General features: G+C 38.5%; 2 protein-coding genes, 1 long non-coding RNA gene and 2 pseudogenes across 4 annotated transcripts; 3 read left to right on the plus strand and 2 right to left on the minus strand.

The window, feature by feature from the left end:
- The window catches only part of LOC112740657 (protein DETOXIFICATION 16-like), a 31,125-nt pseudogene extending 21,799 nt beyond the window's left edge, over positions 1 to 9,326 (minus strand).
- A 2,528-nt stretch (positions 9,327 to 11,854) lies between these two features.
- On the plus strand, positions 11,855 to 12,328 carry LOC140178405 (uncharacterized). The gene has a single exon (XM_072215327.1). The coding sequence runs from the start codon at positions 11,855 to 11,857 to the stop codon at positions 12,326 to 12,328; it is 474 nt and encodes a 157-aa protein (XP_072071428.1).
- A 3,816-nt stretch (positions 12,329 to 16,144) lies between these two features.
- LOC140178428 (uncharacterized) lies at positions 16,145 to 16,720 on the plus strand. The gene has a single exon (XM_072215509.1). It carries the CDS (start codon positions 16,145 to 16,147, stop codon positions 16,718 to 16,720), a length of 576 nt encoding a protein of 191 aa, XP_072071610.1.
- A 4,297-nt stretch (positions 16,721 to 21,017) lies between these two features.
- The window catches only part of LOC112740661 (protein DETOXIFICATION 16-like), a 51,383-nt pseudogene continuing 45,602 nt past the window's right edge, over positions 21,018 to 26,798 (minus strand).
- LOC114925119 (uncharacterized) lies at positions 22,451 to 25,631 on the plus strand. 2 transcript variants are annotated; one of them, XR_003813317.2, is made up of 4 exons: positions 22,451 to 23,041; positions 23,158 to 23,246; positions 23,326 to 23,470; positions 25,363 to 25,631. It is a non-coding gene; the product is annotated as an uncharacterized lncRNA (long non-coding RNA). The 2 variants fall into 2 exon arrangements; XR_003813316.2 differs by having other exon boundaries at positions 22,461 to 23,041; positions 23,123 to 23,246.

Consider the following 26,798-nt stretch of genomic DNA (forward strand, 5'->3'; position numbering starts at 1 on the left):
ATACTGGAGCTCCCCAGGGAGAGACGCTTGGTCTGATGCATCCTTTTTGCAGCAGCTCCTCTTAGTTGGTTCTTCAGTTCAGTGAGCTCCACTGGAGCCATTCGGTAAGGGGCTCTGGAGATTGGCCCTGTCCCAGGTATCAATTCTATGGAGAACTCAACCTCTCGGGTTGGGGGAAACGAGGGTATATCTTCGGGAAAGACATCTGAAAAGTCGTGTACTACTGGTATCTCACAGAACTCCTGATGGGAGTCTTCTTTTACCGAATTTAGCAAGGCATATTCTTGCCTCGTACTGGTGTCTTCGGAGGATCTTGGAAGGTCTCGTGTGTCTCGTATGGATTGAGAAGGGAAGATGACTTTTCTCTCAAAACAATCTAACAAGACTCGGTTTTCGTTGAGCCAGTCCATTCCTAGGATGATGTCTAATCCTACTAAAAGGAGGCACACTAGGTTAGCAAGGTATGATCTACCTGAAATGAGGATGCACACCCTCTGACAGACCTGCTGAGGGCAAAGACTCGTCCTTGACGTTGGGGTGCATCGGCAGAGGGTGGGGGAACTGCTGGACATTTCCTTTTTATGGATAACCATAGGAAGAGGCTTCATTAGTCATATCTCCTAGGATCGACTTTGCTCTGATACCAATAATGTAACACCCTAAGTTTTATACTATCGTGGGGGTCTTTAAAATAAGGTGCCACACTTGATTAAGCAAAGAAATGACTAAATCGTTACGCAAGGAAGGAGTAAATGCGCGTAGAGCGGAAAATGGGTAGCACTAAAACGTTGGAATTTTAATAAAAATGAAATAGCATCTTAACCGTGAGTATGAAATACTTATAGTAAACTAAAACAAGAAAGGAAACTAATACGTCCTAAACTAATCTCGTCGAAGAGGCTCCCATACTTGCATCCTATCCCATCCTTGATCAGGACTCTTCAGTTATTTATGAATCGAGGTACCAGGGGTCTCCCTCCAACACCCTTTCGCGCAGTGAAGACCCGGTTCCGTTGTGTGGGATGAACCAAAACTCGACGGGGTGCCGAAATGGGGGAGTAGGGCACGTATTCCACCTTTGGGCTTCCACAATGGTTCAACTTCTCCTCTGGGTCCTCCTCCATGGTGTCTTCCTTCTGGCCAGGGTTGTCAGATTTCTCTTCTTCGGTCTCGGGGTCGGACTCAAGGTGTACCACCTTGGATGACCGCTTCCTAGATGTTGAAGCGTCCCTATCTAGGAAGGTTATGACGGGCAGCTGGGGTTCTTCTTCCACGAGTTCTCGACCTAAGTAGATAGTTTGAAGCACGGTAGTAGTGGTCGCAACTACCCACGCGTGCTTCGAGGGGTCATACTCAGAAGTTACCCTCGAGGAGGCACTGCGTCGTCTCTATCCGCTGTGCCATGTTCCTCTGGAGATAGTATGGGAAAAGAAAGGGAGTGAGAACCTAACGTCTCAGTAGGAGTGCTATGTAACACCTCCATATCCATCTCCAGCCCACGTGCGGGATTTTAAAAACAAGCGTATAACATGGCATGTAATATGCATCTTTTTTTTTTGTAAAACATGTGTGTAAAAGAAAGGGGAAACATATAGGAAAATAGAAGGATAACATCAACATAATCATAATTAAATCTAAGGAAAATATAGAACTCAAGCTTTCATTCGTGCCTTCTTTCTTTCTTAATTTATAACTTATATGGAGGGTATTGAGCTCAAACCGGTATAAGTGGGAGTCCCCTTCCCTTACCGAAGGTTCTTATCCCAAACGTTTTGGCGATCACCTTCCCTTACCGAAGGATCATATCGATATCATGTCTTTGGGGGTCACCTTCCCTTACCGAAGGATCATTCCCTCAGTTTAATTTACAATCAAGGTTATTTAGACATACACAAGAATGAGTCATATAAAAAGATATCTTATTATATAAAATTGATGGGATAGTCCCCTTCCCTTACCGAAGGTTCTTATCCCAAACGTTTTTCGATCACCTTCCCTTACCGAAGGATCATCTCGATTATCTTGTCTTTGGGGGTCACCTTCCCTTACCGAAGGATCATTCCCTCAGTTCTTTAACAAGTACGGTTATTTAGGCATATACAAGAATGAACCATGCGAGAGGAGAGGCATATATCATGATAAAATAAGCATGTTTGAATAAGATTTTATACGAAAGTAGGTACTCTCGTCCCTAGAGGGGTATAAAATAGATGTACATTATTAAAAAATAGGATATTAATTAGCTGAATAAAACAATTATAAGAAAACATATACTTTTGACCCTAAGAGGATATTAATGATATAATGTGAAAAGTATAATCTAAGTGCATATAGTAAGAAAGTGAATGTTTGAAATACTTGGATTAGATATTAAAAAGTATGTACCCTTGATCTTTAAAATAAAGGAGCAATAATGATATAAGGGGTCATTTAGTTGCATATAATAAAATAGGGTTCCTTGAACAAGATATAAAAAGGAGCATGTACTCTCGATATTAAAGGAATAATAATAATGTAACGGTAGCAAAGGTCATGTAAGGGCACATAGTAAAATTAGGGAATGTTAACTAATTTAATAAAATGTTATAAAGGGGCATGTACTCTCAACATAAAAGGAATAATAATAAGGTAACGATATCAAAGGTCATATAAGGGCACATAGTAAAATTAGGGAATGTTAAATAATTTAATAAAACGTTATAAAGGGGCATGTACTCTCAACATAAAAGGAATAATAATAAGGTAATGGTATCAAAGGTCACGTAAGGACACATAGTAAAATTAGGGAATGTTAAATAATTTAATAAAATGTTATAAAGGGGCATGTACTCTTAACATAAAAGGAATAATAATAAGGTAACGGTATCAAAGGTCATTAAGGGCACATAGTAAAATTAGGGAATGTTAAATAATTTAATAAAATGTTATAAAGGGACATGTACTCTTAACATAAAAGGAATAGTGATTAAAGGGTCATGTAAATGCACATAGAAAAGATATGGGATACATATTAATGGATTTCAAGAGGGTATAATTGACAAAATAGATAATCATGCTCAATGTAGATGCAAAGAATAATTCACGTCATAAAATACATGAAAGGTGATAGCCATGCATGGATGGAAGAAAATAAAATAAAACATACTACATGCCGACATAAGTAAGAAAGGCATAATTCCCTACCTTCTTTTCTAACGCTTCATTGAGCTTGCCTCTTGTGTTTGCCCACAGAATGTTATTTCTTTGTAGAGAGAGAAGGGAGAGGATAAGTGTTTGAGAGAAGTGATTTTCTATCTATGGGTGCTCCCCTATTTATATACATTTGGGAATGGGGTGGTTGGGATATTTTAAATTTCAAACTGAGGGTGGTTACCAGGTTCCTATCCAAAATTTCAAAATTCTAAACTTATCTCCTAACTGATTTTCAAACTTTAAATTTAATTTTGTTTCTAGAAGGGGCGGTTGTTACAGGATTCGTCTTGATCCAACTCGACTCTAAATAATGACTAGATTTATTTTTGAAATTCTTATCCAATTTTAGACCCGGTGAAATCACACTACCGAATCTGAATCAAGTGAAGTTTGAATCGTAATAAATTTTATGTCAAAAATTATAATGCACTTATTTATAAAGAAAAAAAAACATACTTGTATATCGAGAAATTGATATCCACATTTGAACTTGAATTTTTTCATAAATTCTAATTTTATTCTTCTTTGATTTATTTCCTAATTCAACAAATATGATTAAAAACAGAATAATAAGCTTATAATAATATAACATAATATTAGAATTAATTTAAAGTTCTCCTACGATGCACATGGGTCGGATGAAACTGAATTCGCTTTGATCCGGATCCGACCCTAAATAATAACTTATTCTATTTTTTAAATTCTTACCCGATCCGAAACTGGGTGAAATCACACCAAATTAATTCTAAAATATTTGGATCCAAATTTTCATTCAACTTCTACATATTTCAAAAATAGACAAGATATAAATATCGCTCGCACAACAATTTTTTAGGTTTGAATTTCTTATTTCATTGCATGTGTTTATCGAAAAATAAAATATTTAAATTAAAAAATAAAAAAAATCACTAAAGTTATTTAAAATATTCCCATTAAAAGTTTTTTAACATGAGTAAGTTTGTTGTTATCAAATTAAAATATATCATTCATTTGACTTATATCTATTTAAATTTTAAATTAAAAAATTTTATATTTACAATAATTTGATTCATTTTAGATTATTTCAAAAATAATTACATTCACTCTAAACTTTAAATCTAAATCACTAAACCATAAATTTTAAACTATAAATCGTAAATCGTAAATTTTTAGGCACAAACCTTAACTCTAAACACTAAACCTTTTTATAATCACCAACCTTCTACCCTAAATCCTAAACCATACACCTTAAACACTAAACCCTCACCATAAATTATAAAACCTAACTAATAAATCATAAACCCTCAAATTTAAACCCTAATCAATAACCCTAACACAACTAATTACTAAACCCCCTACAACTAATATTCACCGCCTAAATCGTATATCATAAATCGTAAATCCTAAAACCTAAAGCCTAAAACCTAAAACGTAAATCCTTATGTATCGATCTTTTCCCCTAAACTACAAAAAACTACTCATTTATTTAACTAAAAACTTTTACGTTATTATACTTTCATTCTTGCATTTTAAATAAATCTAAAACATTCACAAATCCCTTTTTATAACTTTCCAGCTTATTCATTTCCAACATTGAAGGCACTACATCATTCTAAAATACAATACTACAATTTTATTATTTTAGAGCCCACTTAAACAAGTATCAGGAGTTCGAATCCCACTTTGTGTATGTAGCAATCCATTGGCCAGTAACAAACCCTTAAATATAGATCAGTACTGCGACGTATTAGTTTTTGACCTATTGGAGTGGAAAATACCGTGAGAAATCATCAAAAGATTAACATTGTCATATTATATTCGGTACTAATAAATATAACTTACATTACTTTTATACTAAAATATCTATTTGGGTGTAAACCAAAACACTAAATACATTGTTTTTTTTAATATCACACAATACTTTTTTTTTTGGTAAACCACTAAACATATTTATTCTGTTTTTTTCTCAATTCTAATTTTTTGCCGAGAGTCAAATCTTGTTGATTAACAAAATTTTAGAACAACTCATTCCAGCCTTCAAAAACAAATAATTCAGTATTTTCTTTCACTTTGAATAACTCAACAAATAGCCTACCGTTACAAAAAATGGTTACTCCATCATTTTTGAAACGGCCAACTTTTTACTTATCATCATTAACGCATAATTATCCTCCTCTACTTAACATCTATTTTTTGTTATTTCTGCCAAGTATTTTTAAGAAATATAATTGGTGTTGTTAAGCATGAATTAGGATCTTTATGAGTAGTTTCATAATCTATTTCGCATGAATAAGTAGCTGTTGAAGTTTTCTTTGTCAGTAGAGAGTAGTCAGGGTAGAGTCTTGAGTTTAAAGAAGCATTTTAGCAAGTTATGAGTCAAAATATATGTTGCTTATTTCAGGTGTATTGAGTACGTAATATATAATTGGCAAATGCAAGTGTATCAATCTTGGAATGTGATGAGATGATCGTTAATTATTTTTCAACGGACATATAACATACCTGATTGGATGGAAATGAGTTTTCAAGTGATATAATGCTTTTTTTTTTTAAGCTCACCCAAACAAATCCTATCTCAATAGCTGAAAAATATACCATCTTCGAAACTCATATATTGCTACAAACCTTAGATACCTTCCTTCTTCTTTTTGTTGTTTGAAATTTTGTTCTACAATGTTTTAAAGGAAGAATAAAGATTATTCAAATGAATAACTTAAATTAGAATCACCACTAATAAGTACTTTTGAATGTAGTCCTCATGCATTGACATTCTATAACTATCCTCAGTGTTAAAAGCTTATATTAATTCTCTTTTATTTATAACTAAGATTCAAGGTACCACAATTTCATTTTCAACACTTGAAACTACCGTCTTATACAATAACATGAATAATTGCTGCGAAACTTCATTTGTTGTTTGAGATGTGAGAGAGAACAAATTATAAAAGTTCAATTTATTTTATTTTTTATTAAAAAATTTTAAAACGAAAAATATAATTATAAAAAATTAATAAGAATAATAAAATAAATAAAAAATAGGTTGTATCTCTTATTATTATTTCTATGTCTTTCGTGTCATAATGAATACACAATATCTTTGTCTATGTCTCATCTGTCAAACACAATTTTGTGTCTCTATATCCCTATTTTAATGTCGTGTCTTGTAGAGGTCTTCTGATCAGTGCCGTACTCAGATCCTTGGACTATGAATCCCTCTACAATTTCCTAATCATCCATGATATTTTTCCTGTTCATACTGGCTGATGAAGCTGAGTTTTGTTCTATTGCTCCACCTATTCTATTTGTGTATACTTGTTTATGTTCTCAAGGACCACACATGGTTTTTGCCATTTGTCCTCATCTTTACAACATTATCCAGCCTCCAAGTTCTATTTGTTTTCCTTTTTTAATGTTATTTAAAGCCTTTGTTGGCAACCTTAAATCACATAACTTCATAAAATTCTAAAATAAACTCTATGTACTTATCTTCACCGTTTATGTTTGTCACCAATGACCCATAATATGGTATCTATTTCAACTATAGACACATTCAGTCCCTGTTAATATAAATATATCTCTAAATCTAACTACAACTTCCATTCAATCCCTAATTTTTCTGTATTTTTTTCTATTTATTTGCTTCATATGTTTGTTTTATTTCTTTGTTGAACTTTATTTTAGCTAACCAAAGCATAAATAACATGAAAGTTATGTGTTTTTTTAAAAAAAATTCTAATTTGATTTGTAGCAAAATGTTTCAATTTTATGGAATGTCTCTACATGGGAAGCTGCATTCAATAGTACTTAGTTAAGATGATCCTAATGTAAGTTATGCATGGGCATGACAATTTTAGAATGAGCATGCATGGGATGCCAGCATTAATAGTAGTTAGTAGTAGTGATTCTATTGTAGATTAAACAGGGCAATAATCATTTTTAAGTTTTTAGAACAATACAAAACTAAAGAGTTGAATAACAATACGATGGCAGCTTAACTATTACGAATGCATATGTGTGGCTTGTGATTAGACATATGCCCGAAAACGGGTTTAGAGGAAGAACGACTTAGCCATAGCAGCTAACAATTTTTGGGTGATCTGGAGAGAAAGAAATTTAAAGGTCTTCGAAGGCAAAAAAAAACTCCCCTGATATAATGCTCTCTCAGCCATTGGAATTCCATTCTCAAACACAAGGCGACAAATTTTTATGAATGTTCACTTTCTTTCTCGTTCTTCTTTCCGTTCACTTTTTTTCTTTAAGTTTTTTCAATTAATGCTATAACTCTATAAGGGCACAGTGAAAAATTCCTTTCTCTATTTTTGTTGTCCAAATATGAATCGAATTCAACATTATATTTATTTCTGAAGTTGAAATGAATAAATGTCTAACTAAAAAAAAATCTAAAGTAATTTCTTTTGTATTTGATCTTACATTGTATTATATTTTTTTTTTGGTGAACAACCAAAAGAAAAAAATAAAAGAGCAGAAAAGAAAAAGAAAAGAAATCAGGTTCTTAATAGTAAGAGAGGACAAACCACTTCTGGTGGCTGATGCCAAAGGTGAACTTGTCGAACCACTTGTACGTTGTTACTGTAAACATGGCCCCAAACATTGCGTATAATTATCATCAGTGTTGCAACCAGGATACCCTCAATAATGGCTGCTACTACCACTACAAGCACTGCTAAACGTGCAGACCAAGGATTACCAGCTCCAAGTTCGTTAGATACACGAGTACTGTAACACAAACAAACAATTGTGCAATTACAATTGTTACTTTGATCTCAACATTTGTTGTCACAGAATTCTAAATATTCATAAGCACGTAGCAGTAATTAAGTTACCTTATAGCTCCACTTAATCCAAACGGGATCATCCAAATAGTTAATGATGTATTCACACTGTAATTTCCAACATTAATTAATATAGGTGCAAATAATAATATCCACAATAACATGTAAAGTGCTGGTAGCTAAGAATTGTGAGAACTACATCAAATGTGGAACTAACCAAATAGAAAATATTGATGTTTGCAACTTTGGATTTGGAAGACGACCAGATAGGAGTACCATCAATTCAAACGACCACAGTTCCAAGCTGCTCAGCACAATGGGAACCAAACAAAAACTCATTAGTAGAGGATCTCGAACAGTATAACGGTGAGAAAAGCAACAGTTAGTAGAAACTTACCAAACCATAACAGCAGAAGGAATATCAAGTTTCAAAAAAGAAGGAATGTCATGGAATGCCTCCACTGAAAACCCGTCCAAGTTTGTGAACATTTTGGAGAAAACTTAATATATAACGCAAGTATCAACACATTCACCCAATACGATACACAATTTGATATGGCAGCTCCTCTACTCCCTAAGTCATATTTTAACACTAACGCTCAACACAAAGCAGCATGCAGTGCAGTAGCTACTCCAGAGCTGAGCATCATTGAAACTCCAATGTTCTGTGTCTGAAGAAATCTAGTCTGACACTGAAGAACACTAGAGGCAAAAAGGTATGGAATGATTAACTGAGCATATCTTCCTACTTCTGTGGAGATTTTGTGATCTTGGCTAAATAAAATCAATATGGATTTTGTGTTTGCCCAAATAATAGAGATGGTACGCATAAGATGATAAGAACAAGCATGGCTTTCTGAACGTGTACGCCTAACATGCCATGCTGTCCTAGTCCATATGATTGGCCACAAAAGGTATCCAAGGTACTTGCCATTCCCATCTGTCATCATATGAAACCAACAAGGCGTTGAACACAAGGTTAGTCGATTCAATAGAAACAGTTGGCAATGAATTAGTAATCGCTTCTAGTTTCCATGCCATGGAGGGGAGTAATCGGGTTTGGTGTTGAAATATTTTCATAACTAACACCGAACAAAATATTGGGATGGTTCAGTTCGGATTATATTTATTTGATATTTTTTAATAAATTCAAATTATAAAAGAAAAGAAGAGGAGAAAAATCCGATTAGTGAAACCATAAAAAGAGTGTTAAGAGATATAAAAGGAACTGACCACTAAACCAATGCCAGTGACAGAAGAAAAGGAGGTGGCCATGGAAATGCCAGAAAGAGCCAACTCGCTGACATGACCCACAAACATTACGGAAATAAGCTCAATGACGAAATTAAGAAGGTTCACCATAATTAAAGGTCCTGCCAGTCTTATTTTTAATATATATGGAATGAATTTTAAAATAGTACATATTATTATTTATTAAAATAAAAAATATTTTAAATACATTATATAATTATAAAAGGCATTAAAAATAATTTGAAAAAACCGTTTTGTTTAACAAGAAGAGCAATGAATAAAAATTATATTTAAAGAAAAAAATTATACTTTACACCTTTAACTCAGTATTATATGAATCGTATATATCTTTTGAAAAATATGTATGTATATATATATATATGTGATCTCTTAATATTTTTAGAGATTAATATTTAAAGTGGTCTTTAAACACACATAATTTAACTTAATTTTTTAAAGATTTAATGTTTAATTTTTCTCTAATTAAAGGTATATTTAAATATTAACAAAGTTAAACTTTCTGTTGACTTTTACTGACCTGTAGTATAAGATAAAAATCATCACTTTTACATTTTTGTGATATGTGATATTTAAGGATTGGACAAAAAAGTTAATCACTTAATCTAACCTAATTCTCATGTATATTTTTCAAAAATTAAATAAAAATTTGGATAAAACATAACCCGACCACCACCGCTGGCGTTGCTCCACCGCGACGACTCCTTTGAAGGTTAGAGCCATCAGGTACAATGACATCCTCTGCCTTAGTGAGTACATAAACTTTATAACCTCCATCTCCAACTTAGATTAGGAATAGGAAGAAGAAACGAACGGAAAAAGGGAAGAAAAAAAAGGAGAAAGTGCTGTCAACCACTCACATGCGCATCATTTTTTTTAGTGCTTCTTTTCCCAAACCCAAATTAAATTAATGAACATTTTATTTTTTTTCATTGTTCATTTGTATTTGGTCAACCCCAACTCAGCTTTAACTTAATTAATAATAATTGAAATTCTGCCAAACAAATTAATTGAATCTTAATATCATGGCTTTGGTTTCATTTCATATTATCACACAAAAAAATCAAGGAACAAGATTAGTAACTAATTGTTGGAGTAAATCAGAGAAATGACATCAGGAAAAATGAAGGAAATTGATAATTTTTTTTGGTATTAGGGCAATTGATCATTATTTCATTATCATTGTCATTGACAAACACATACACTTATAGAGATAGGAGTGTGGGCAAACAAATAAAAGAAGGCCTTTGTTTCTTTAATCTTTAGGGCTTTAAGAAACTTTGGTCACACCTTTACAAGGAGAGTCTTTCAATAATACTTAAAAAAATAAAAACTAAACAAAACTTTCCAGTAGATGGAAGAAGAGAAAAAAAAAAGAAAGAAAGAAGGCTTCAACCTTAAATCAGCGAACAACTCGCTTCGGGAGGATCAAAGCACGCCAGATCGAGTCTTCAAACTGTTTTGGAAGTGGAGCGGTTCGGAGCGAATTCGCTCCTTCCTTTGGTTAGTCGTCAATGATGCTATTTTAACAAATGTCAATCAGTAGAAGAAGACATTTATCTGCCTCTACTAGCTGCCCACGCTGCAACTACCTCATAGAGGACGTCCTTCCTGTGTTACGTGATTGTCCTTATGCCAAATTAGTATTGTTACGGACCAGAGTCCAACCCCACCGACGGGTCGGTTTCCAACACCCAACCGGGGGCACGCTCGGCTTACACTCCGTACGACCCAGGTCACCAGTCGGGTCGGTATCCTTGGGGCCACCCCCGAGTCCCCGATCCAAAGTCTGGAACGACCTGTTCCTCCCACGTGGACTAGGACAGCTCATAGAAGCTCCTTGGCCAGTGGGCTAGGTTATCCATGGGCCCGCCCTGCACAGTATATAAGGGGAGAGGACAGCTCTCTCCCCAAGGTACGTCACATCTTACCTAATTTGGCTATCCCCTTGTACGGACACTAACTTGACCGTCGGAGTGCCCTTGTAGGAAGCCACCCCCTCGTCCTCCTCTCCTCCGGCACCATCAACCCACTGAGCACACCTCAAACGCCCGTTTCAGATCAACCCGGGGTTTCCCTCTCTAACCTTTTCATCACCACCCGATCCACCGAGCACTCGAGATCCCACGGTAACGAACATTGGCGTCATCTGTGGGGACCCTGGAGTAGACATGGAGCGACTTCCCACGTCAGAAGAGCTTCGCGAAGGAGGAGGGGCCCGCCTGAGTAGGGCGAGTTTGACGGCTCGTGCGACCGAACACCCGCGGTCCTCCGTTCAGCCTAACCAACAGATCTACACCAAAACCCCCAAAAGGCGTCCCTTCGGGGGGACGGGAGCCGATAGCGCCAAGATCATGCAGGAACTCAGACACAGAGTACAAAACCTTGAACGGGAGCTAGCACCGAGGAGCCGATCCCCCGGAGACGTCAGCCACTCCCGCGGCGACGCCAGCCGATCTCGCACCCGCTCCACGTCCTGAAGACATGAGAGCCGAGAAAGGAGCCCAACAAAGCGCGATGAGACACGTGCTCAGGCGACCTCTTGACCTCACCAGGACAGGTCCGAGAGCCACGGGGAGTCCCAAAGAAGGAAGGCCAAGAGACAGTAGGAACCCATCATCATGGGAGCCACCCCCTTCCACCCCTCGATCCTCAAGGTCCGGCTTCCGAAGAATTTCGACAAGCCAATGGACATGAGGTATGACGGGACCAAGGATCCCCAGGAGCACCTCACGGCTTTCGAAGCAAGAATGAATCTGGAAGGAGTAGGCAACGCGGTCAGATGCCGAGCATTCCCTATGACGCTGGCCGGCTCAGCGATCCGATGGTTCAACGCACTCCCACAGGGGTCCATCGCAGCCTTCGCGGACATCTCCCAAAGCTTTCTAGCTTGGTTCACGACACGCATAGCCAAAGCAAAGCACCCGATTAACCTATTAGGGGTTACCCAGAAACCTGGAGAGCCGACCAAGAAGTTCCTGGACAGATTCAACGATGAATGCTTAAAGATCGACGGCCTTACGGACTCGGTCACCAGTCTTTGCCTAACAAACGGCCTGCTAAACGAGGACTTTAGGAAGCACCTTCACAACTAAGCCTGTATGGACCATGCAGAAAATTCAAAGAGTGGCCAAGGAATACATCAATGATGAGAAAGTTAGTCAGGTTGTAGCAGCTAATAAACGGCAGCTCGCTAACCCCCCAGCTCGGCAGGCCCCCCAGGTCGACAGATACAGAAAAACTCCCAGGGATGGCATCCTAGCCAAGCAACCCCCATGGGTAGGAAGATTCACCAACTACACGCCACTCACGGCGCCCATAGTGGAAGTCTACCAGCAAATTGTGGACAAGAGAATCCTATCCAGACCCAGACCTCTAAAAGAGAAAATGGGGGGTAACAAAAGCCTCTACTACGATTATCACAAGGGCTTTGGTCACAAGACACAAGACTATTTTGACCTCAAAGATGCTCTAGAGTAGGCCATCCGGAAAGGAAAATTGAGTGAGTTCTCCCGACTTATTCGAGAACCAAGGAGACGGGAACGTGAGTGCTCAGAAGAAGACCGTAGCCGAACCGTCAAGGCTAGACAAGGCCCACAGGGAACACCGACAACCCCAACTTTTATGGTTAACGTTGTGATCGGATGTGATATCCCCCCCCCCCAAATCCAAGTCGGCAGTAAAAAAGGATACCCGGATCCTTTCAATCTCGACAGGAGACCCCATCGCCTCAAGAGGAAGACCTCCCGTGATATCCTTCGGCCCAGAAGATCAGTGGTTTCACAATCTCCCCGAAAACCCCCATGGTGATCACGGCAATGGTCGGGACCGGGTTAGTCAGGCGAATCCTTGTCGATACTGGAGTTGACTCCAACATCCTATTCAGGAACGTGTTTGACGCCATGGGACTCAGGGAATCCGACCTCAAGAGCCATCAACACGGGGTCATGGGGTTAGGCGACAACTATATAAAACCCGACGGGACGATCTCTCTCCCAATCTGCCTCGGAGCCAGTGACACTAGGAGGTCAGTTATGGCAGACTTCGTAGTCCTCAGAGACTCCACGGCCTACAACATCATTCTAGGAAGAAAGACTATCAACGAATTTTCAGCTGTGATATGTACTAAATTCCTAACAATGAAGTTCGTGACGGACAAAGGAGCTGTTGGCTCCATTAGGGGAGACTTGGAAGCGGCGATTGCCTGCAACAATGCCAGTCTCTCCCTAAGAAAAGAGTCTAAAAAGGTAGCCGGCGTGTTTTTGGCAGACCTGGATGTAAGGATAGAAGACAAGCCGAGACCAAAACCAGAGGGGGACATGGAGAAGTTCCAAATAGGGAAGTCGGCAGAACAGTTTACCTTCGTAAACAAAAATCTGCCCCATGAACTCAAAGGCCCCCTCATGGAGGTCGTAAGGGCAAACGGCAACCTCTTTGCGTGGACGCCATCAGACATGCCGGGCTTGGATCCCGAGGTCATGTCCCACCGACTAGCCGTCAAACCAGACACAAAGCTAGTAGCACAGCGACGAAGGAAAATGTCCCAAGAAAGGGCCCATGAGGTCGCCAAACAAACAGCCGAGCTACTTGAAGCCGAGTTCATCAAAGAGCTCAAATACTCGACATGGCTATCCAACGTCGTCCTGGTCAAAAAAGCTAGTGGAAGATGGAGAATGTGTGTTGACTATTCCGACCTAAACAAAGCATGTCCTAAAGACTCTTTCCCCCTCCCCAACATCGACACCTTGGTAGACTCGGCGGCAGGATATCATTTTCTCAGTTTCATGGACGCGTACTCCGGCTATAATCAGATCCCGATGCACCGGCCTGATGAGGAGAAGACGGCGTTCATAACACCAGGAGGCACTTATTGTTACAAGGTAATGCCATTTGGATTGAAGAACGCGGGGGCCACCTACCAAAGACTAATGAGCAGAGTCTTCCATGACCTCATCGGCAAGACAGTAGAGGTTTACGTCGATGACATCTTGGTAAAAACAGCAGAGCCAAGTAGCCTTATAGACGACCTCCAAGCTGTCTTCGAAGCGCTAAGGAAATTCAAAATGAGGCTCAATCCACTCAAGTGCGCGTTTGCTATGGAGGCCTAAAAGTTCCTAGGTTTCATGATAACACAACGGGGGGTAGAAGCTAACCCAAACAAATGTGAAGCCATCCTCAAAATGACAAGCCCAGAGTGTGTCAAAGATGTGCAGCGACTCACCGGGAAGCTTACAGTTCTATCCCGGTTCCTCGAAGCTTCGGTGGAAAAGGCCCTCCCATTCTTCGACCTAATGAAGAAAGGAATCGCCTTCGAGTGGATCCCGGCATGCGAAGAAGCATTCAGCCATTTCAAAAAGATACTTTCAGAATCACCCGTGCTCAGCAAACCAAGAGAAGGAGAACCTCTGTACCTATACCTAGCAGTGACCACACAGGCCATGGCGGCGGTTCTTGTCCGAGAAGAAGATAAGACCCAGCACCCAATATACATCATCAGCAAAGGACTCCAAGGGGCGGAGTTGAAGTACACCAAGCTGGAAAAGCTGGCTTATGCCCTGCTAACCTCATCAAGAAGACTCAAACAATACTTCCAAGGGCATGAGATCATCCTAAGAACCAACCAGGCCATTCGACAAGCTCTCCAGAAACCCAACCTCGCAGGGAGGATGATGGCATGGGCAGTAGAGCTGTCCCAATATGATTTGCAATACGAGTCCAGGCAAGCAATCAAAGCCCAAGCAATGGTAAATTTCCTGATGGAGGTCACAGGAGAGGCACCCGACATACCGAACACACGGTGGAAGCCCCAAGTTGATGGAGCATCCAACCAAACGTCCGGAGGGGCCGGGATCATTCTCGAGAACTCGACAGGGGTAGCTTATGAGTAGTCGATCAAGTTTGATTTTCCCGTCTTCAACAACCAGGCAGAATACGAAGCACTGATAGGAGGGATAATCCTAGCTAAAGAAGTTGGAGCATCTAGGGTAGAAGTTAGTAGTGACTCCCAGATCGTCACATCCCAGATAAACGGCAGCTACCAGGCCAGGACACACTACTACAAAAATACCTAGAAAAGGTAAAAGAGTTGTGCAAAAACTTCGAGGAAGTCATAATCCAGCATGTTCCTAGGGAAAGGAACGCCCGAGCAGACCTCCTCTCCAAGCTAGCGAGCACCAAGCCTGGGACAGGGAACAGGTCTCTAATCCAAGGACTGGCAACTGAACCAGCAATCATCTTATGTGCAACCCAGACCCCAAGCCCCACCTGATGGATAGACCATATCTTCTGATACTTGGAACACGGTGAAATACCCCAAGACGAGAAGGAAGCCAAGCCACCAGGAGGGAAGCCCCCAAATATGTGATCATACAAGGGCAGTTGTACAAGCGAGGGCTCCACCAACCCTTGCTCAAATGCCTACGCCCCGACCAGACGACTACGTCCTAAGCGAAGTCCATGAGGGGTGTTGTGGTCACCATATTGGAGGAAGGTCGCCGGCAAGGAAGATCATCCGAGCAGGGTATTACTGGCCCACGATGATGTCGGACGCTCAGGGGTTCGTCAGGAAATGCAACAAATGCCAAGAAAATGCCAACTTCCACAAAGCTCCACATGAGGAACTTAGCTTGATGATGGCACCCCGACCTTTCGCCCAATGGGGAGTCGACATCTTGGGGCCATTCCCACTCAGGCTAGGACAAGTGAAATACTTGATAGTAGCTATAGACTACTACACCAAATGGGTAGAGGCATAATCACTAGCCAGCATATCCTCAGCCACTGTCAAAAATTCATGTGGAGGCAAGTGGTCACCAGGTTCGGAATCCCGGAGTCTTGTCATATCAGATAATGGGGCACAATTCACTGACAAAAAATTTAAAGAATTCCTCTCAGGACTAGGGATCAAGCAAATGTTCTTCTCAGTTGAGCACCCTCAAAGCAACGGACAGGTAGAAGCAGCCAACAAAGTTATCCTAAAAGGGCTAAAGAAGCGACTCGAAGGGAAGAAGGGCTCATGGGCAGACGAGCTAGCCTCAGTCTTATGGTCTTACAGAACCTCTCTCCAGTCATCTACCGGCGAAACCCCATTCCGACTCACATACGGGGTCGACGCGGTCATCCCAGTCGAAATAGGGGAGCCGAGTCCAAGATTACTTCTTGGGGAAGGAAACGAGGCAATCGAGAAAGACCTAGTTGACGAAACAAGACAAATGGCACACCTGATAGAGACAGCAATCAAGCAAAGGATAGCCCTAAGATACAACGGCAAAGTGCTAAGGAGAAGCCTCGGGGAAGGCGACCTAGTCTTACGACGTAACGACATAGGGCCGCCAACCCTAGGAGAAGGCAAGTTGGACGCAAATTGGGAAAGACCTTACAGGGTCAGAGAAGTCCTCGGAAAGAGTGCATATAAGCTAGAAAAGCTAGATGGAAGCGAGGTGCCGAGGACATGGAACATGGCAAACCTAAAAAGATTTTACTCATAGGAAAAAGCGACCTGACGGGCTGAAGACCCCTTCACATCCACTTTAATTTTTTCCATTTTCCTTCGTTTCCATTTTCTTTAATTATGTATCACATTACCCCTTTATTTTAAGTTCTACATATACATATATAACAACTCTGTCTTTTGCAAGATTTTCGCCAAATACGACGAAACGACAAAAACTACGAGCGGTCGATCTAACGAAAATCCGGGACTGATCACCCTGGGAACCAAAGGGACCCAAAGGTAAAAAAGCAACAAATGATTAAAACGGTAAATACCATAAAAGCGATAAACCAAAAGGCTACGACGGCCCGGATAAGCAAAATCAATAAAGTAGGCAAAAGCCACGACGGCCCGAGCAAGCAAACAATTATCATAAAACGACTTAATTAAAAGGCCACGACGGCCTGGATAAGCAAAATCAATAAAGTAGGCAAAAGCTACGACGGCCCGAGCAAGCGAACAATTATCATAAAACGGCTCAATTAAAACAAGTATCAAAATATTCATTACAACCAAAGGCGCCTTAAAAGGCCCAAAAGCAAAAAGCAAAATTACAAGAATAGAGGCAAGGAGTATAAAAGCTGAAAAGAAGAAGAATCCATCTCAAGGCTTGAGGATGTTAACAATCTTCCCATCCTCAACATTCTTGATAGTGCCCACTTGAGAAAGGTCGAGGTCGGGAGATAGCACAGCAACCTGAAGCTTAATCCCCTCCTCAGTCAGCTTCACGGCCTCCCGGGCCCCTTAGCAATCTCCTTATTTTTCTTCTTCAGAGAGGCTGCTTCCTGACGGGCAGTCGTTGCCGAGCTCTCCGCCAGTTTCAGCTTTTCCTCCAAGTCTTTGATCTTTTTCTCGACAGCAGCGGTCTCACCACGGGAAGTGTTCAAATCCTTCATCAAGGTGATGTCCCGCTCCACGAACCTATTGATTTCCTTGGCATCTTCCTTGGCTTTCTCCTCCTGCTCAGATAACTTCTTCTTCAGAGACTCCTCCCGGGACCTCGAATCAGTTAAATCCTTCTGGGAGTTTCGAAGCTTCCCTTCCATAGAATGAATATTTCCCAAGACAGGCTCCACCTTCTTAGTGATAGCAGCAGCACGAAGAAGACTACGATAGATCCACCTCGCAAGGTTGTAGATACCGAGATCTTCAGATATTCGCAAACCATTTCAAAATAGCGAATAGTAGCCCAGCTATTCGGGTGCAGCTGTGACGGAGCAACATCGCACCGATTTAGCAAACCCATGATGAAGGAAGAGAAGGGAAGGCGAACTCCCAAGGTTTTGAACATGGGTTTATAAACCCACAACCAATCAACAACTCGAGGGGAGGCCAAGTTCTTTTGACAAACACGCTCCCGATCAGCAGGAACGTAAACCTGGTACAATGCCTCCTCGGGTCCTCCTCCGCACAATAGCCCGGCCTGGCGAAGATCCTGGAGGCTCTCACGGGTGACCTTAGAAGGGGCGTCCTTCACATCGGAAGTAACCCAGGCGTAGTGATCGACAAAATCGGCTTGCGGCTGCTGAGCCATGTTCGGGAGCACAGGGCGGTCAGCCATACCTACAGCGGGGGCACCACTTAGTTAGAACGGGAGGTCGAGAACCCTAAAAGCAGTATAAACAAACTACAACTCCCTAAACCACCCCTAGGTACCCCTACACTAACCCAGAACTCAAGCAAAACCTAAGAAAAACCCAGTGGCGCCCCCTCTAAAAGAAGAAGCAGCAAAAGCAAATAAAAACCCAGGCATGCATAGGGAAAAACGCACGGAAAAAGCACAAAAGGAATACCAAAAGAAAACCAAAAAGCAATGAAAACCATAAACAACGTACCAGAAAAATGCAGAAGTTGAGGAAGGAATCCGAAAGAAAGAAAGAAATCTGGAAGCGCGAACGGAATCGAATCAGCAGCAAAAGAAGAGAGTAGAAACAGCAGCAGTTTAAGGAAACAGAAGAGGGAAAAAAGAAGAATGGGGAAATGAGGAGGTTGTGAAAATAAAAAAGGGGGCGAAGAGTGTAACCGTCAAGGAAGAAGCGCCAAAAGGCAGGGGCATACCTGTCATTTCACACAAATTTCAAATCACGAAATGATGGGCATTTAATGCCCAGAACAGATGCCAAGGAGGCAGCGTCAGAGACGAGATGACCACGCGTGAGAAACATGAAACGCTATCAACGAGCTCCCGATAAGAAGAGCACATCCCATCTCGGTGAGTAGGACAAATGCGTCCAGCCACGAGCCCCAAACCTCAAGGCTGGCGCGTTGGGGGCACTGTTACAGACCAGAGTCCAGCCCAACTAGTCGTCGGGTTGGGGCACCACCCCTGACCTAGGCCCAAGCCATCCCTCACGAAAGGAAGAGTCCGACGGGTCGGTTTCCAACACCTGACCCGGGGCACGCCCGGTTTACACTCCGTACGACCCAGGTCACCAGTCGGGTCGGTATCTTTGGGGCCGCCCCCGAGTCCCCGACCCGAAGTCTGGAACGACCTGTTCCTCCCACGTGGACTAGGACAGCTCATAGAAGCTCCTTGGCCAGTGGGCTAGGTCATCCATAGGCCCGCCCTGCACAGTATATAAGGGGAGAGGACAGCTCTCCCCCCAAGGTATGTCATATCTTACCTAATTTGGCCATCCCCTCATACGGACATTAACTTGACCATCGGAGTGTCCTTGCAGGAGGCCACCCCCCTCGTCCTTCTTTCCTCCGGCACCATCAACTCACTAAGCACACCTCAAACGCCCGCTCCAGATCAACCGGGGTTTCCCTCTCTAACCTCTCATCACCATCCGATCCACCGAGCACTCGAGATCCCACAGTAACGAACAAGTATGGAATCTACTTCATTCGCATCAGTTTGTTCAAAACTTTTACAACCTTAATGCTAGAGATTGACTCATTAGTAATCTCTCAGCGAAGAGTGATTGGAATTGCCGACTTGGTGTTGCAGCTTCTTCTTTGTGGTACTATATATATAGAAATCTCCTCATCTTTGAAGGAAAGAGTTTTCTCCCCGTTGCAACTGTTAGTACTATTCAAGCTCGGTTTGAAGACATTCAAACTGCATTGAAGAATAACTTCAAACGAAATTCTGCTACAAGAAGCTCCGGACAGCTCATATGTTAGGTCTTTCCACCAAGATTGTGTGAAGCTTAATGTGGATGGTTCTTTCCTCTCCTCCAATAATAGTACGGCCTGTGGGGGTGTTCCGAAATCACTTGGGCAGATATATTGTTAGATTTTTGTGTAATTTGAAAAGTTGTTCCATCACTCATGCCGAGCTTTGGGAGATTGTTGAAGGCCTTCAGATTGCTAATACACATAATTTCCAACACCTTATTGTTGAATCTGATTCTTGGTCTTTCCATTAAGTTTATTAAAGATGGGTGTCCAGCCTCTCATCTGTGCAAACCACTGTTGGAAGACACAGCAATCTTGGAGAGACGTTTTCAGAAGGTGGAGTGGATCCATATTCTTAGAGAAGCTAATGTTGTAGCCGACACCTTGGCTAAAAATGGTCAGGAGCTCCCCATAGGTCTTCATTTGTTTAAGAGGCCACCTTCTGACACATGCTCTACTTTCTTATTCTCGTGGAACTCTTAGAATAAGGCTCACTAAAATTTTTATTTTCTAAGAGTAAAGTTAATTTTTAAAAAATAATTTTTTAAAAATCGTAATATTTATATTTGGTAAATCAAATTAAAACTAGTTTTAATAAACACAAGTAATAATAATTGCATTTGGTAAAATAGTTTTTAGAATTTAAAAATATTATAATAAACATAAATGTAAGCATTAAATTTAAAAATTAGTTAACATATGAGGTTATATTAGACTTTTAAATTTTGAAAAGTACAAGCCAATTTTAAAAAAGTTTTATCTTAGGTACTTTCAAAATACCCTAATCTTTTAAAATCTGCAAACACAAGCATATGATCTTTTTTATTTACCAAATATAAAATGAAAAACTTGAGTTTTTAAAAAACACAACCACCTTTTCAAAAAATTTTATCAAACCAAACCTAAGAAGAGCTGATTAGTCTTGTTTTGTTTGTTCTGTTTGGGGTATTCATATTAACCCTCTTTTCTAAAAAAATTAATAATATGATTAAGTAGGTCTAATAATATATATTTTGAGTATTTGTAACTAAAAAATTGTTATTATTATAATTTTATGTAAAAGTTAATTATATATAACCGTTATTTTTTAATTTAATTGAGTAATAATAGATATTAAATTTAATTGACTAACATGATAAAAAAAATTTTTATGTGAATTTTATTATTTTTATATTGCAATCAAGTTGTATTAATCTAGTAGTTAGATCACTAATTTACTTAAACAAATGTCGAGAATTTGAATCTCGCCTTATATAAATAAAAAAAATAATATGCTATAAACTCAATTTTTATATAAATAAATAAATAAATGTATGTTCAAAATTATCACTTACACAAAATTGATTACATGAAAAAACTAAAAAAACAAGTAACATACTATAAACTCAAACTTTTAGATAAATGAATTATTAAATCTTTCAATATTTGTCTGTCCTAAATTATTAACTCTTTCGCTAGTTATCCTTGCCTACAAAAAGAAATAAATTTAACCATTTCAGTAATTAATACGCAAAACTAAAATTTGAAAGAAAAACTAAAAAGACAAAAGAGTAGACACCTCTTTCTTCCAATCAATCCGTACAGTTATGATTATCAGACCAAGTACTTGAACGACAAGGACACATATAATTCCAAGCCAAAGTTCCTGCAGAATATTTATTCTTATTATATAAAAATTAATATTTAAATTTTTTTATATTATATTTAAATTATATTTTTTTAATAATTTTATATTAGTAATTTTACTTACCTAAAAATTAACTAATTATCTTTTAAGAAAAAATTAAAAAAATCTTAACTATAATTATTTAATTAAAGCATAAAATATTAATAAAATACAATAAATATATATTAAAAGTATTATAATAATAATTATAAAATTTTTAGTTACAATATTAAAATTTGACAACTTAAACATATTAATAGTTTTACTACTATATTATTTAATTTTTTTATGCATACTATAAGACTATGCTACTCTTTCTTTCTTAATCTCTCGTACTAATTAGTAAAAATTTCTTCAAATAAATTTAAATTTGTCGTATTTTCTTACTAAATACATTTAAATATATTATGATTATAAAATTAATTTATAATTTTATATTTATATTTAAATATTTTTATTCTCGTTCATTTTTTTAAACCCAAATAAATTTAAATTTGACACATCTTTTTAATAGGTATATTCTGTAAGACTCCTAATTTTAAAAAATTATTAATTAAATATTTATGGTCTATTATATTTATTTAAAATCATATTTTTAGAGATTTTTATACATCAATTGAGTAAATTCTTATTTATTATTTAGAATTCTTATAAAATAAAATAAATAAATAGTAAATATTTTATATATCTTACTTTTAAATATTTAGATTTCTAACCTTACTTTATAAATAAAGAAGAATTAAATTACTTATCTCCAATTTTTGTTAATTTAGTATTTGAATGAAAATAATTTAAAAATTATATTTAAAAGGTATTTTTGAGATAAATACTCTATATTTAATTTGATTTTCAATTATTATTCTATTTTTATTTATTTTATAAAATTACATTATTATCCCTATTTTTATTTAAATTTCCTAATCTACCCCACACCACCTCAAACCCTAACAATACACTAACCTCACCCCACTCACCCCACTCACCCCACACCCACGGTGCACACACACAACTCACCCACACACACAGTAAAGAACAGAAAGAAGGAAAAAGAAAGAAAATGGAGTGAGGGTTGCGAGAGAAGAGGGTGGATCCAAGAGAGAGAGGGAGAGCGCCGGCGAAGGAGGAGGCCGCGGGTTGCCGGTTCGTCCACGGGCCGCCTCTAGAACCGCGAAGAGAAGGAGAAGCTCGCGCCGCCGTCAACCCGTCGCCGCTGTTCGTCCTTGCCGCCGCCAGCTGCGCCGTCGCGAAGAAGAGATGCGCGAAAGAGGAAAGGCCGGTTCTGTCACCACCGCCGTGCCGTGCTCCATGCCGTCACCGCCACTGTTCTGTCACAAGAGAAGGATGTGCGAGGGAGGAAACAGAATCGCGAGGGTGCTCAGCCACGGAGAGAGGAGACGCGCGTCGAATCTGTCGCCGCCGGTCCGCCCACCGCCAAACCACGCCGCCGTCCGTGAGGCTGTCTCCATCGCCGCTGCCGGAGGTCGCCATCGGAGCCGCTGCTCCACTTCTGTCATTCTTCTTTTTCCGGTGAGTTGCCGCGCCTTGAAGCTCCTTCTGTAATTATTCTAGCTACCTGTGGTTAAGGATTCTGATGTATAGATGTTGTAGGGTTAACTTTATGGGTTTGCATGTCAAAAATTAAGGTTGTTGCTGAGCCACTGAAGCCCCTGGCCGCTGTCGGAGCTGCTGCCGGTTAAGTTTGGGGTGGTTGGCGTGTCGTTCTTTTATTCCAGTAAGTGTCTCTACCCCGGGATCCTCGCCTTTGGTTTTTTGATATGTGTTTTGAGGTTTCCACGATATTGATGTTTTAGGAATTAGAAACCGGGCCGCATGTCACGTTTGAGGCTGTTCTGCTTTTGAGGAAGCGAGCAGAGCTGAGGTTTCAGTTGCATTGATTTCGGGTCGAGAGGAAAGGAATTTCTTTAGGCATTTGGATTGTGGTTTGAACGTGTCGAGGTAGGGGCTTTTTCAAAGAACTTAGTTTTATGATTTGGAGTTGTTATAAATGGATATTAATGTGATAAATGTGCTTTTGTTGTTATATAAGCCTTATATATTGCTGAGCTGTTTTGTGATGAACGTATTTGTGGTTATATTGGATTGTTGTTTGATTTGGTTACATGGTTGGTTGCTGAAATATTCCATTACAATTTTGGAAAACGAGTTTGGTTCATTGAAAATGGATTGAGTTTGGATTTGATTTCTTGAATTATGAGAAGGATATGAATTTTCGAAATTAGTCTGATTTTAAACTGATTTGGTTTTGAACCCGTGGAAGGGGTTGTATACTGGTTTGGTTGGGACCCGAAACGGGTGGCAAAGTCCAAGTTTTAGGGGAGATGTTGTCGAAATTTTATGAAATTTAAGATTTTGTTTTAAGATATGATTTAGAAAAGGACTGGATTTGAGAGGTTCTGTTGTTTGGTTCTTGATTTATTAAGAAACAGGAGATTCAAGTTTAATCTTTTAAGGAATGCTTATGTTTTAAGTTTGAGTTAAACATGAGGGGACTTATGTTTTGAGGTTTGGTCAAAGAAATACCTTTGGAGGAGTTTTAGCAGATTTTAAAGGAAATTGAGCTCTGATTACTTAATTTCGTATTACTTTTGAAGTATTCTTTAAATTTTAACTAAACAAATCCGAGCCTTTGGGAAAGTTTCTGATTTAAGAATGAAAAGAAATTGGGTTTTTTGGACTTAAATAATGTTGGTTTTGAAACTGGTTCGGAACTTTTGGCCTATATGCATTGGTTTTGGTTTTGAGTCTCCATTTTAAATGATTTTAGTTTGAGTAATTATGATTCCGAGGATTTCTAAAGAGTTTGAGAAGTGAGGCAGGTTATTCTTCCCTAAAGTCTTGTGTCTTCTCAAAGAAAGTTCCGTTTTACGGTTATGATTGAAAGTCTCTTGGAAGTTTTGTAAAATGTTATATTAAGCGACTAAGACTTGAAAAGGAAATTGATTTTGAGGAAAGTTGAATTATGAGTTTGAAGAGATTTGAGAAATAAAAAGTGACTTATGGCTTGAATGATGATTGGTTTGGTATGAAATGTTAATGAAATGCGGAAATGATGATGGACGAATGATTATGAATAAACATATGTGGCTTCCGCACGTTTATCTGAGATACGAGTTCTCTGGGTAAAGAACCGTGGCTTGCCATCACGTGTTCCAGGTTGGATCTCGATACTCTGTTGACCCTACGTCGTAAGGGTGACCGGACACGTATAAATTCCCGGGTATGGATAGCCCCTAGTGAGTGATTTGAATGATGTATGAATGTAAAATCTATGCATAGACTCATGGGGATGCGCGACGGGGGACAGTCTAAGGACAATTCAGACTTGTTGGGTTGGCTGGATAACCGACAGAAGAGCCTCATCAGCCATAGGACAGGCATGCATCATATGCATTTGTATGCTCTGTTTGGGTTTGAACTTGTTTGGGTTTGTCTAATTGCTAAACTGTTCTTAACTGCTACTTGAACTATTTGTTGTAACTGCTACCTACTTGTGCTTTCCTTGTCTGTCTTGCCTGTGTTTGTCCTGATGTGCTACATTTGAGAATGAATTTGGTGCTGAATTAATGATTGTGTTGTTGATTGTGTGGTTGGTTTCTGATTGAGATTTTCTTTTAAGGAAAGGTTTCAGATTTCTGAAAGATTAAACTTTGTTTCTTTGAAAAGGTTTTGAACGTTTACTTATTGGTTTTTAAAAGATTCATAAGGCATGATAATCACCGAATTTGAAAACAGTTTTCTTATTAAATATCTTTTTATGACAACTTTAAAACTCCGTGGTGAGACCGTGTGGTTAGGTTCTCACCCCCTACAGGTTTTTCCCTTTTCAGGATATGGACGACGAAGCTTCAGAAGAGTTATATTCGTTTTCTGTTTATTCGACATTATTTTGTATGATCTTAGTTTTTATTTATTTTTTCCCTCGCCTTTATTTCTAGCGCATTTTGCAAGAGGGATAAGAGTTTTGATGTGTGAAGTTTTTATATTGATATGATGTGTATATATATGTATGTATATGAATTATTTGTAAGTATTGTAACCTATGGATGTATGTTTCGAATATTCGGGAAAATTTTAAACAGGCTCATATAGTACTAAATATTTCAAGAGTCGTTGTAATACCCAAGCTATCAGAGTGGCGCAGCCGGAAGTGTGACTTTTGATAGTTAGGGTGTTATATATTCAAATCTATCATAATTATAAAACTAATTTATACTTTTGGTATTTTTATTCTCATTTATTTTTAAAATATTTTTTAATTGTTTACAACTCAAAAAACACCATATGAAAAGACAAACTATGACAACTAAAATAAATATAAAAATAGAAGCAACAAATGAAGATATAATTTTGCATAATTCTAATATAAAAAGTCTGTTTTTTTTTAAAAATAGATATTCAAATTTTTTAAATAATAAATTATATTTTAATTTATATTATATTTTAATTGAATAATTATAAAAAATTATATACAAATTATTAAATAATATTCTATAAAATATTTTTAATATAAAATAATTTAAATTTAACATTAATTTATATATTATTTAATTAATTTTTAAATAATATAATACTTATTAAAATACACTATATAATATAATTAATTTACCTTTTTGTGTATAGGACATATCTCAATCTAAAATAATTAAGACCGTTCACAAATAAAAACAATAGATTTCAATTTGGTATTTACATACCTTTACTTCAAGATGTAAGGCGAAAGCTAACACAATAGCTAACAGATGTAAGGCGAAAATTAACACAATAGCTAACGAAACTCTAACTACATAATATGACCCTAAGTTAATAAAAGTACTCATTTTTTGCCAACTGCATCGTCTGACAATTCCTGAAACAACACCCTGCAGCCCGTCCAACAAAGAGTTGAACACAAGGTTAGTCGATTCAATAGAAACAGTTGGCAATGAATTAGTAATCGCTTCTAGTTTCTATGCCATGGAAGAGAGTAATCGGATTTGGTGTTGAAATATTTTCATAACTAACACCGAACAAAATATTAAGATGGTTCAATTCGGATTACATTTATTTGATATTTTTTAATAAATTCAAAATATAAAGAAAAAGAAGAGGAGAAAAATCTGATTAGTGAAACCGTAAAAAGAGTGTTAACAGATATAAAAGGAACTGACTACTAAACTAATGCCAGTGACAGAAGAAAAGGAGGTGGCCATGGAAATGCCGGAGAGAGCCAACTCACTGACATGATCCACAAACAGCTCAATGGCGAAATTAAGAAGATTCACCA

Source organism: Arachis hypogaea, chromosome 14 (assembly GCF_003086295.3).
Source record: "Arachis hypogaea cultivar Tifrunner chromosome 14, arahy.Tifrunner.gnm2.J5K5, whole genome shotgun sequence".
Taxonomy (NCBI): Eukaryota; Viridiplantae; Streptophyta; class Magnoliopsida; order Fabales; family Fabaceae; genus Arachis; species Arachis hypogaea.